The sequence below is a fragment of the Panthera onca genome, chromosome B2 (genome assembly GCF_046562875.1).
Source record: "Panthera onca isolate mPanOnc1 chromosome B2, mPanOnc1 haplotype 2, whole genome shotgun sequence".
Classification (NCBI taxonomy): Eukaryota; Metazoa; Chordata; class Mammalia; order Carnivora; family Felidae; genus Panthera; species Panthera onca.
In genome coordinates, this window is record NC_138343.1 from 110,622,092 (window position 1) to 110,635,545 (window position 13,454).

The 13,454-nt window shown below is 33.5% G+C and overlaps 1 protein-coding gene and 1 long non-coding RNA gene across 5 annotated transcripts in view; one reads left to right on the forward strand and one right to left on the reverse strand.

Annotated features, from left to right (window-relative positions):
- Positions 1 to 5,716, forward strand: part of LOC132667598 (uncharacterized) — a 48,578-nt gene extending 42,862 nt beyond the window's left edge. For all 3 annotated transcript variants that reach the window (XR_009605254.3, XR_009605252.3, XR_009605253.3), the window contains one exon: positions 4,091 to 5,716. This is a non-coding gene — a long non-coding RNA (uncharacterized LOC132667598). The remainder of the gene's footprint in view (positions 1 to 4,090) is intronic.
- Positions 1 to 13,454, reverse strand: part of TRDN (triadin) — a 388,244-nt gene that overhangs the window by 263,963 nt on the left and 110,827 nt on the right. The window contains exons 8-9 of one of the 2 annotated variants that reach the window (XM_060616557.3): positions 7,231 to 7,401; positions 1,331 to 1,390 (exon numbers count right to left, since the gene is read on the reverse strand). In XM_060616557.3, the coding sequence (XP_060472540.3) occupies positions 1,331 to 1,390; positions 7,231 to 7,401 (231 nt within the window). The remainder of the gene's footprint in view (positions 1 to 1,330; positions 1,391 to 7,230; positions 7,402 to 13,454) is intronic. The other variant, XM_060616555.3, reaches the window with a different exon arrangement.

A 13,454-nucleotide genomic window follows, 5' to 3' on the forward strand; every position in this document is an offset into this window, starting at 1 on the left:
TTTGGATAAATTTCTAGTAGTGCTATTGCTGACTGTGACCCCAATTTTAAATGTAAAGACACTGAAGATCAAGTGGAGTTTAATGATTTTCTCAAGGTCCAAGGCTAGAAAAGGATGGGGTCAAGAATCACATCTGTATTTATGTCCTAAGCCCTCTTTTTTTACTATACTAAACCACTTTCCTGATGTTTCTTTCTAAGGTTACTATGACGCTATATACATATGTTAGCATTAATCATTTTTACAAAGTGAGTCATCATCCAAGTGAATCACCATATTTTTCAGTGTTTTCCCCCTTATTTCAGTTTCTAACTCAGTAAGGAAGTAAACAAAAAAGAGAAAGAAGATTAAGAAAATGAAGAAAAGAAGGGAGGAAATTAGCTTGCATAAGTTATTAGAATTAACTAAATTTTCCTGAAACTCAAAGTTCTCATGATCTTCTAATTTTCTAGGACCTAGATGTATTATATATTTGTTTTAAATATGATATGCCCATTTGCCGATATACATATGAATGTAATTATACATTTTAGAGAGATTTCCATATAAAATAGCTTAGAACCAAAATATAGTTTGCTTTAAACAATTAGCTTCAATTGTTCTATTGTAAATTAGTTCTATCCTTGACAATACCATCTTCTTAGAATTGTTTCCCCAAACATAACATAGTACTATCAGTCTTTAAATCTGCAAAAGGCCTAGTACGAGCAAACAAGTTATTCATTCTTAATTAAGATATTAGTAAAGAATCCCTTGTTACACTCTGGGCAACAATTAAAGATAGGAGAGATAATAGATAAACTCCTTTCAATAAAAAGACTTCCAATTGTGTTGACTATTAGCTCTAAGGTTGACTAGCTCCATCAATAGTAGTTCTCCAGAGTAGCTAACCCTTCCATATGTGAGAAAATACAAAATGTTGAAGTAAATTAAATATCTGAATTGTGACAGATTTAATATAAATTTTTTTCAATATTAAAAAAAGGATACTTTTATCGTCATAAGTCTTCTAAGTTTACCAGAAATAAAATGTTTCACCTCTTCACTCCAAGATATTATTAAAGATATTAGCACTTTTTTGTATATAAAGATATTAGAATTTTTTTAGCTTCTAACTGACTTCATTTACAATAGGCCATGCAGTAATAGAAAGTAAAATTAAAGGCCCTAATGCCAGTTATTACTTCTGCTTTTCATTGGTTTTATTCTAGAACTACACATGCATTATGCAATTTTTTAAAATGGAAATTCAGTTTAGTGCATAAAAAAGCCAGCAATCTTAGAAACAAAGACTATTAAAACAGACAAGTGCAAAAATTGTTTGGAATACCTGGTTTTAAATCCCCACGGACAAACATGTCAATCATATATCGACAGAATGCATACTGATCTGACAGAGTAGAAAGAAAAAGAACAACGGAAGAATGTCATCAACACCTTTCTTCTTTCTAGGAAGAAATGGTTTAACAAAACAAACAAAATAGCACAATTCTATTTTAGTTACTACAATGTCTTCTGTGAAGGACTAATTTGCACTCATATGAACACACAGGGAAAAAAGACATAATAAATATAAGGTCCATTTATTCCATACAAAAAAAATAGCTTTAAAAAATTGAAACAGAATAGTTCAGGGTAATATCATATAGTTGTCTTTTTTAAGTCAAAACATTTTTCATCAAATTCATTACAAAAATCATATTAAAGCAATTTTTCTCATTGTTCATGTATATACTTCCATTAATGAAACAGAAGTTTTACAAGAGGAAATTATTTCCAACTTGGAACATTTTACCAATTATTCATTCTCAGCCCTTCTGCTAATTGTCTAAATGGAGCTGTAGAATGTTTTCCAGAAAAGGCAAGCAGGAAGACTAACTCCTTTGCATTGTATTAGAGGTTCTGCATGGAAATACTCCTAATTATAAGAGTACATGCAGAAGAACAGACTTTCAGCATTAAATGATACCATTGTTAAGCTAATTAATCAGTAATCTTCACTGAAGATATCTTATGATCCTGACTAGTCTATGGTCTATGGTCTAAAAACAAAAACAAAACAAAAACAGAGAATTTGAGCATTTGGGGCAAACAATCAAAAATGATTTCAGGAATTTTTTTTTTCTGTTCCCTCTAAATTAAAGACATTACAATGAACTTTAAATTCCCACATAACTTTAGATTCTGCTGAGGTCATTCCAACCCAAATTTTAGTTGGTGAATTATTCCAGAAGTTTTACCATATCTTCTTTAAAACTACATATTATGAAATTAACCTTGTTCAAGATGATTGATTTACATTTTAATGTTTCTAAACAGGCATTTTATTGATCTAACAAATCCAAAGGCAGCTTCAGGACCAAGAGAATTTATTCAATTTACACAACATGACACACCCTTAAGTCCTTGAAATTATGTACATTAAACATGTGAAATAATAAAACTTGTTACTTTATAATAAATACGCATATAATGATTTTTGTAAACCTTATTCCTTTAAAAGTATTAACAGTATTTTTAGACTAATCCATTTTATTATGAAACTCTGACGGGTCTTTGAAAAAAGAAATGTGGTTATTGCAGTAAATGTAAAATATAATCCTTTTCATTAGTACCTAAATATGAGTAAGCCAAAACTCATAAAGTTTCAAAAATTTGCCTGTATGTTGACTCTTGAATTACAGCACATTTCCCATAGGTAAGGTAGATGTTGGAAGGAGGCTAGTTCCCAGGTCAAGTCCAGGAATCTGTTTGTTCCTGTATATATTAATAACAGGACATGGGAATCCTATGGTACAGGAGAGAATTAAGATTAATGTAGAAAGTATTTTCTCTTTTCTGGACATAACTATTTTCCTGAGCAAATTCTAGAATGGGCAATTGGGCTCTCAGATATAGCAAAACGAAAAAAAAAAACACTTCCCTTAAATGGCAAATTTGAGGTGGGGAAGGGTGGACTTCCTGAAATTTTCAAGCTTTCTCTTTTGTTTCAGTACCTTAAGTGACTATATTCTTTTTAGATTTCTCCTTCCTATAATCAGAAGTTGTTCTCAAAGGGAAATTTAAAGATCAAAAATATGGGGAATGTGTTATAATTCCATGGGTCTAAACCCTAGAATATGCATTTTTAACAAACTCCTCAGAAGATTTAATTAGATCATTTTCCAGAATCATTGATATAAAATCTCCCCATTTTTTATTTTTCATTTACATTGAATCCTACTGGCACTATAGTCTTCAGCAACAGAAACAGAGAGTATATTCATGTGAAAAGTTTAGAATTCAGGGACTACTTAAAATTTGAAGGGCTTGGACAATCCCCCAAAATGAAATAATGCTCTCTGCCGCAAGTGGTGATGGCATATTTACACACATAACATGTGAAATAGTATATTGAATTAACTAAAATCTTCATGCTTCAGAGTTTGTTTTTTGTTTTAACTGAATGCTGACAGTGACATGAAACTATTTAACCTATATGTTAAATTATTACCAAAGTAAAATGCTTACATGTATTATACCAGTATTTTCTGGCTCTAAGAGTCTTTCATTTAATTAATGCACCAATCATCCTATGTGTTTCCAATTTAAGAAAGAAAATCCTTTACTAATTCAAAACATGTCTATTTTTTTAATCTAGAAAATTGTTTGAGCTATAATACTTAACAGGTTTCTATTTAACTTGAGTGATGTTGTGATGTTGGAGTCTAATGGCACAAGTAGGAAGATGAGAGGGTATTTTTACAATATTTTAAATCAAGAATTTTCAAATATTTTAAATTAGGATGCCCATTTCTGTCTGTCCTGAGTGTTGACCTTAACAATGTGCCAGAATTCTAGGCACGTATATGTTGGGCAGTCTCCAGGGTGTCTGTTTCACCTGTCTAAGGATAAAGCAAAACTAAGCCTTCCTAATATGGAAGCTTCATTTTATAGAAGTGCTTCCTTAAATGCAACTGAAATATTAGACTAGGAAAATTTTCCTAAAGAAAATATGAACAGTTCTATTATTATAACTTTCACAGTTTTGTGATAATAATTCATGGAATTTCATATGTGGTGACCATTTCTTAATATTTTTTTCTCCCAGATGAACACCTTCTAAGAATCACACATGCTGGCCATTTCTCCCCTCAAGGAGCAGTGATGGATGTTATTCAGCTGCTACCTTGTCATGTTGCCTGTGGAGTGGCAGCAGAGAGAAAATGCATTCTGGGTGCAGAATGTCAACAGAAAGGAAATTTTAAAAAATCTCTTATGAGCATGGGGCATGTGTGGTCTGGTACTCTATGGTTGATTCCCATTAGCTATACTCTCTCTGGCTACCACAAATATGTAGATAGTTGTTAAAAAGAAGAAAATGAAGGAGAAGGATGAAAAGGAGAATGAAAAGGAAGAATGAGAATAGCAGTCAGGTAGTTTGATTTTTTTTTCCCTCTCCACACTTCCGCCACAGACAGAAAAGCAAAGACTGATCATGCCAGCCCTTCTTACCCTTTTTAAACAGATTAAGATTGGTCCATAGAAACTAGATTATGTGGTACATAAGGGTGTGTAGAAGTGTATGGTAGGCTGGTACATACCTATGCATCTTATTCCCAGTGCTTTAAGTGGAAATATATAAAACTAAAAGTAACTTCATGTGAATGTATTTGCATGTTTACTATATAATTTAAAAACTGCCAATAAATGTGTCTGCTCCATGTAAAAATCTGTTTCCAGTGAAAGACTTGTAGGCCTTTGATTTACAAAAACAAAACAAAACAAAACAAAAAAAAAAACAAAAAAACAACAAACTATTTAGAAATCTATTTGAAAAGAACTCAAATTCATTAAGACTAACGTACACTAAGCAAATAAATAATCCCTTCCCCACAGAAGGGATCCCCACTCTTTGACAAGAGTCTCAAAATGAAAGCCACCTCACAAATAGATTATTTAAAAAACACTGCATCTTTGTGTATCGTGTTCAGTTGAAACCATAATGTGATAAGTTTTTTATGAATAAATGTTCTTAAATCTTTGCTTAATTAAAACAAATAATGTATTTATGTGTCTGGCCAGCTATCAGAAGTATAGTTTTGATTATTTACTTAATGATACAATTATTTAATTGATGCTAGCTGTCTTAATGGGGAGTCTTACTTTAGCAAATGCATTTACTTAGCTGATAAAATCACATTTGTGCTTTTGTTTCTGACTCTAAGTGATATTCGAATGTCCTTTTAATAGATAAATAGCTCTTTACGTGGAAATAAAAACAGTAGATTGAAAATGAAAATGGTATTAGAATGTTATCTTTAGTAATTCTGATTACTGATAAGAATAAAATACAATATATGTGACCTGGAAATAAACCTTATTTTAAAATGCCTAGTGATGTGTCTAGAGCGTCAATAAAATATGCCACCCCCCCAAGAAAAACCAAGGATACTAAAAATGGACATCAAAAAGTTTATTCATGTTCCAAGTTGCTAGGTAAATATTTTAATACTCCTATATATAACTGGCATGAATTTTTACATACTGTGTTTATGGACAAAAATAAAAATATACTTGGTATGTTTCAGCTGATTTCATGTGATTATTTTCATTTTTAAGGGGCAATCTAAAATGTAAAGTATTTTAGGACCTTGATGATCACTTTAAAATAGATCAGTGAGTCAGAAGATTAATTTTCTTATTTTCTATCACAGCAAAATGTTGCATTCAAAATATTTTATCGTTACTTACTATAATTTTTTTCTGCCCCAAAGATTTCAGAAAAAATATAAAGTTTTAAGAGAGGTAATAACCAATTTTTTAAAATTTTTTCAAGACAATATAATCATTTTTTTAAATTGAAGAAAGATCTTAGGGATCCAAAGTTTTAATCCCACTCTTTTTGTTAGTGATCTACAAAAATTTTAAATTTAGGTAATTTTCATTTATTTCAAAATTTGCAGATCACACACACAAAAACAAAGAGACAGAGGTTTTTTATTCTTTCTTTTTTAAAATATATTTTCAAAAAACATGTATCTTTTGCCAGATAAATTTATATTGTGAATTCAAGGAAAAAAGGGATTCAAAGACAAAATTCAAGGGCAGATTACAAAGACAAATACCACATGATCTCACTTATATGTGGAATCAAAAAGAAAAGTGTGGATTGCAAATTTCATCTTATGTTTTATAATGGTGAAAATTTTTCAGTTTCAGTGTCCAACTAGCTTACTCAGTAATAAAGTTTTCAAATTTTTAAATGAAAATCTCATAGAAAACATTCCTTAATTTTAGTACTCAAATACAATCATTCAAAACTACCAGGGTAAAGGAAAGTATTATTTTGCAACACCCCTAAAAAACATTTATAGGAATAGTCCCAACTGAGTAATCCCACATTCTGTATGGGCAGTCTTAGGACTCTATAGCAGCATAGCGCCAGGAATGGACTCGGGTAGAAGAGATTCAACAAAGGGCAGAGATGAGGGACGAGCCCTCAGCTGCCCTCTTAAAACTCCACCCTTTTATTTTCATAGCATGTGTCCACAAAAAATTTCAGGCTTATATTCCATCTCCATTTAAATGCTCTATTTCCGTGAAGTAGGGCTGTAAGTTTGACATCACTCTTATGAAGAGCAGCACAGTGTCAGATACAGAGATTTCTACAGTCCTAAATTTAGTCAGTGGAAGCTGGCAAAGAAGCTTGAGAGTTCTCTTTCCCATAACTTTCTGCCTATTAAATTAACTGAATTTAATAATTCAATGTATATTCCAAATTATATGCTCTTGCAGAGGCAACAGGAATGTATGGAGAGATTTTATACTTATTCTCCAAGATCTGACATATATTGTTAAAAAAACTCCTGTAAAATTGTCATTTTTCTTGGACTGCTGTCTCCAAAGAGTAGGACACACAAAATTGTTTTTCCACCTCTTAATAGAAACCTCGTGTCTCAAGAATTTAAAAAATTTCCTCACGCTTTGAATAACTTGAGATACTAACTCAAATCCTCCTTTACAAATACCTCACATTGCATCTTTAGATATGGAACATATTTTAGTCTTCCTATAAATACGTTTTAATTCCCAATTATTGCGTCGCCTTTCAGGTAATATTAACTGATAGACATCTTTTTACTCCTATTTGAAGTCTGATCTTAGTCTTTTTGAGTTTTTAATTTCATTGTATCTGCTTCTTGCCCAAAATTCTCTTAGAACCTTTGGCCACCTCCTCTGAATGTTTACCTTTCTGTTCATGCTTGGACACAGCTGCGTTCTCTTTTCCCTCCTTCTCCTTGGGCTTAGGTGATGGTCTCTGTACTTCTTTGACTTTTGCGGCTGTTTGCTTCACTTTCTCTTGTTTCCCACCTTTCACTTCCTTTTTAATCTTCTCTTCGGTCTTTGTTTTCCTCTCTTCTGTACAAAGTTAAAGACAAATTGGATTATTTTTGTTTGTTTACCAATCATCTTTTATTGATTGTTAAGAACAATTTAGAAAGAGAGAGACAGGAAAAACAATAGAAAAATAGTGTCCCTGGTTTGCTCAGTCGGTTGAGCATCTGACTTTGGCTCAGGTCATGATCTTGAGGTTCATGAGTTCAAGTCCCACATCAGGCTGGCTGTTGTCAGCAAAAAGTCCGTTTCAGATCCTCTGTCCCTCTTTCCTTGCCCCTTCCCTTCTTGTGCTCTCTCAAAAATAAATAAGATAAAATAAAATAAAACGTTAAAAAAAAGAAAAAATAGCATTCCTCACATATGTACTTGTGACTACTATCTAAGTTTTATATCGTCTATGAAGTGACATGTTAGAGTACTTAAAAAAGAAATGTAGCTCACTTGCAAGTTGGGCACATTCTTAATTTGTACATGAAAACATTATCTTTTAGGTAGCCATGAGCTTAGCATATCAACAAAGAGGCATTTGAAATACACAGAATTTGTGCAGACAGGCATGTTCAGCAAAAGGCAATGCCCATACCAAAGAGCCAAGTATATAGTATATATAGTGTGTATATATATATATATATATACATATATATATATATATATACACACTATACTATAGTATACTATATATACATATATATACTATATATAGTATATATATAGTATATATACATATATACATATACATACATATACTATATATATATATACATATATATACATATATATAATAACAAGGATATAATCATTTTGTTCCACAACTGAAATATGTTTAAAAAATTTTTTTAATGAATGTTTATCTGTTTTTGAGAGCACGTGAGAGAGAACACAAGTTGGGAAGGAGTAGAGAGAGAGGGAAACACAGAATCTGAAGCAGGATCCAGGCTCTGAGCTGTTAGCACAGAGCCCAACGCAGGGCTTGAACTCTATGGAGTGTGAGATCATGACTTGAGCTGAAGTCGGACGCTCAACCAACTGAGCCACCCAGCCACTCCAATCCATAACTCAAATATCTTAGAAGTCATTCAAGAAGGGCACTTGGGTGACTCAAACTTCTGACTTCCGCTCAGGTCATGATCTCATGGTTTGTGAGTTCCAGCCCCACCTTGGGCTCTGCACCAACATTGTAGAGCTTGTCTGGATTCTCTCTCTCTCTCTCTCTCTCTCTCTCTCTCTTGCTATTTGCCCCTCCCCCACTTGTGTGCTCACACATGCATGCTCTCTTTCTCTCTCTCTCTCTCTCAAAATAAATAAACAAACTTTAAAAAAGCCATTCAAGAAACTGAACATAATATATTTTTTTAAAATAACTATTAAGAGTACAAATGTGAAATTGCTGTAGTGGTAGTGACTAATAGAAACGAAACAATAAAATCCATTAAAGGATAACTCAGGGGCATTCAGTGTATAATGACTTGACTTTAAAGAGATGGAAAAAGAGCAGAAATTGAGATACTAGCTCCTGCTTATCTTAAATCAGAAATGCTAATTTTAATGACTTTCAAAACCCTTAAATATATCCTAGTGAACAGAAAGGGCTATAACTTAGAAACTATTATGTGAATTATAACATATATTCATATATATTCTATACACACATATACTTAATTTGATATTCTATGCATTTGGGGGGAAGGAACTGGGAATATGAACTGATCAGTTTGTGAATCTTTCAATTACTTTATAAAAGACAACAATAATATAGCACACACTAGTGGGAAATTGTTTATAAAGATGCTACATATTGGACATTACTTATTCAAGGGGCCACACGTAATCACTGGACCCCATAGTAAGACTACTGCAATGTGGACTCTCTCGTGTCATTTGTCAATGTAATAGATAGACTTTATTGTCACTCATGTTGAAAAATTTGATGAAAATATTATAATCAAGCTTCCTGGTTTTAGTACCCTAAGCAATAATTTGAGACTAATGCAAGATAATATTGTGAGGTCCCATGAGAAGAAGAATGAAAATGATAATGCCTGATGCTTGCAAAACCAAAATCATCTGTGGTACTGCATTTAATTGAACGGGCCAAACTTCCCAAAGCACTGTTCCTCACAAACTTTGCAGGAAGATGATGCTACTGTGTTAGAAGTACAGGGATATCCCTATGATCCAATAAATATGGAAACACTAAGCTAAACCATTTTTTAAAGTTTTTATTTATTTATTTTGAGAAAGAAAGAGCACACAGGGGAGGGGCAGAGAGAGAGAGGGAGAGAGAGAATCCTAAGCAGGCTCCTCATATCAGTGTATAGCCCAACGTGGGTCCAGAGCCCAGGAATTAGGAGATCATGACCTGAGCTGAAATCAAGAGTCAGATGCTTAACCAACTGAGATACCCAGGAGCCCCAAAAGAGTTTTTTTTAACTACGAAATTTCTCAAAGCTAAAGTATATTGAGAATCTTCAAAGAGGGGAATTATTATGTGCATTGTTTTCCAAAGTTACTTGGTCATAAAACTCTTACACAAAAATGACCCTATTACTCCACAAATTTCCAATGTCTTTGTGGCTTCTGTAACTATACTCAGTTGAGGATTTTCTTCTACTTCTTTTAAACCATTTTTAAATCTCTTCTGCTGGTTACTGCTCTTTCCTACAGCAGATTAATAGATTTCCGTGTCTGAAACCATCAGCTCTCTGCAAATACTATAAATCAGCATAATTCCAGAACCTCACACCAAATATTTGTTAGTTTCTAGCTGCAGAGAAAGTTCCCCTGTGATGCCAACACCACCACAGGCTCATACAATTTACCTTTGCTCACCTAAGGAACCCTTCCAGAGAGCTTACCATGGCGTGGGCTCAGAGTGAGCTGCTGGAGCTCCAAGGATTAACAGGATAATATTCCTATCTGGAAAAAAAGCTTAGTATAACATTTAAAACCCTGCTAGATCTGGGGGCATCTGGGTGGTTCATTCAAGTAAGCATCTGGTTTTGGCTTGGGTCATGATCCTGCGGTTCATGGTTCCCAGCCCCGCATCGGGCTCTGTGCTGACAGCTCCGACCTTGGAGCCTGCCTCGGATTCTACGTCTCCCTCTCTCTCTGCCCCACTCCTGCTTATGCTCTGTCTTTCAAAAATGAATAAATGTTTAAAAGAAAATCCCACAAGATCTGACCCTGTCCTATCTCTCCTCTCATAGCACCCTTCCAAAAGTTTCTTCCTCCACTAGACTACTTTCTTTTTCTTGAATATCTCATTGTATTTTCTAGATGAGTAATGCTGCCAGGCTTCATTCTTTATGTTTTCTTTGTTTTCCACATATACACATTCCTTTGCACACAATGCATAGGCAACAAAGGGCAATGCCATTGGAATTAATCATTCCTTCTCCTGAGTTTTGACTTGCCTCAACTTTTGCTAAAACACACTTGTTTTTCCCTACTATATACCTTGTATTACAAATGATTATTCACACATCTCTCTTCCCTACCAGACAGAGCAACTTGAGGATAAGGACTATATTATTCATTTTTGTAGCATTGTAATGTCTAGCACAGTGCTTTTTTCAGAGAAAACACAAACGTTTACTGAATTAGTAATTTTGATCAAGAAAACAGTACGCATTTTACTATATTCAGATCAAGTGTACATATAGTGATAAACATTGTATATGTAAATATGTGTTTAAAATGAACTTGACAAAACTTGAAAAATTTGCCAAGTGGTTTTTTTCTTTATACTTTTTGTGTGTGAAACTGTTATTTTCCTTGTGTTAAATGACACCTACCCACTTGTAGGTAGCACCTGATTTAATCTTAACATCATACTATGGAATTAGCAATATATGAAATTCAGATCTACCTTTAATGTCATTATAATTTATAAATGAGCAAAGATAATTTTCTTCAAGTCATGACCACCTCTAAAACAAACTTATTTTCATCAAATGATTTTAAGTATAAAATTTTGTTATTATCCTTACTTATTTTAGATATTTGTCAGTGATCTTCATATTGGAAACAAGTAAATTTGCCTGGCATTAAAATGGGTACAAACTCAAAAATGATGAGAATATAATGGGGAAAATACCATGAAACCCTGTTGTTTGCTTTTTATTTCTCAAAAAGAACTTAAGAGCTCTTAGGAGCACTTAGGAGCTCACTAAGGAATGGAAAAACAAAAAAGTATTGTCATGGTATATTCAAATCACCCAGTCTTTTTTTGTTAATGTTTATTTATTTATTTTGAGAGAGAGAGAGAGAGAGAGGAGAGAGCAGGGGAGGAGCAGATGGAGAGGGAGAGAATCCCAGGCAGGCTTAGCTCCCTCAGCACAGAACCCAACAGCAGGGCTCAATATCACAAACCGTGAAATTATGACCTGAGTCGAAATCAAGAGTCAGACACTTAACTGACTGAGCCACCCAGGAGCCCTTCACATCACCCAGTTCTATGTAGGAAGAAATTTAATTCATGATTTTTGTCAAATAAAAAATTAAATGGTCTAATCAAATGAAAGACATTAGCATATTTGATTCATTTTGGAATTAGCATTACCCATTAGTGACCGTACTCGAATCAAAATGTCTTATGCCAAAGTAGGAAAACCACATTATCCAGTAAACATATTGACATACTATTCATTTTTGGAGTTAAATAACAAAATTTCAACTCTCATTCATTAAGGAACTGCTAACTGCTTAACTTCTCTGTTCCTCAAGTTTCTCCCATTTAAAAAAAAATAACACTGTAGCTATTTCTTCCTTTAAGGAAGCTGTGGAGATAAGTAAAACACATGAGCAAAAGAATTTGGAAACTGCAAAATAAGTACATAGGCATTTCTAATATTAAATCCTCATACCCTGCATTCCTAGAGCTCTTTGGAGTTTTCCTAGAACTTAGATTTTGATGTATAACAGGAATTACTATATTATACTCCCTTTACAGATGAGAAATGTAGGAATGAAGAAGCCATTTGTCAAACATGGTGCAACCAATGAGGCAAGAATAGAAGTAGTAGAACCAAAATGCCTAACCCATTTCCCCACTATAATCAATTGCATAATGTTATTCATATTAATCCATGAGGATGATACAAAAAACATACTGTAAGACATATGAGGGGAGACATAAATATACACAAACCAGTGAAAACAATGGAAAGTCTTCAGAGAGTGATCAAAATAGTAACCTCCCCTACTTCACCAAATACACATATGTCTAAAGATGGCTATTTATAGGCCAGTGCGACAGCCTGCCCTGAACTTGGCTTACCCCACTCACTTCTCTTGCCATCATTTTATTCTACTTCTTCCCAGTCTTTGTTATTTTTAATGAACTATAGGAATAGGCTACTTTTCACAATAGATATGAGGTTCTACACATGTACCAGGGTAGATGGAAAGGCCTATTTTTCCCCAAGAGGATGTCCTGACATGGTTCAGCAAATTGCAGCTCTTTGACAGGCTGGACTTGAAACAGAGCAAGAAACATGCTATGTTCCATGGCAGTGCCTTTGGAAATCAAAGTCTTCTGATGGAGAGTTTTATTTTAACTCTGGTCATACCTTTCAAATAGAATAGGTTATCTTTGTTTCTCACTTAATTATCACATGCTATAATGTATGCCTTTTTAATCTTACTCTGTTTTCTCCCAAATTATACAAAGAGCATTTCCTATGTATTTACTATATTCCTAACATAATGTATAAATACATACATAAAATAAAAAGGGAAATTATATTTATGTGTGTGTGTGTATGCACACCCACAATTTATACATATATAGGTTGATTACATCTATCTCCCCCATAAGAATATAAGTATGTAAGCAAAATATTTGTGATATGTGGCAGCCCAGGGTGACTCAGGATGGCCCCCAGCTAAATTTGCTAAATTTGCTAAAGCCAGCTAAATTTGACAAAGCCAGCTGTCATATTAGTGGCACTCGTGTGAAAAGGAATTGAGAATGGTTTCCAGCCAACAAAGAAAGATTTGGGGCCCTGACTCAACAGGCCATGAAGGGCTGAATCTTGTCAACAATCATGTAAATGAATTTGAAAATTATCCTT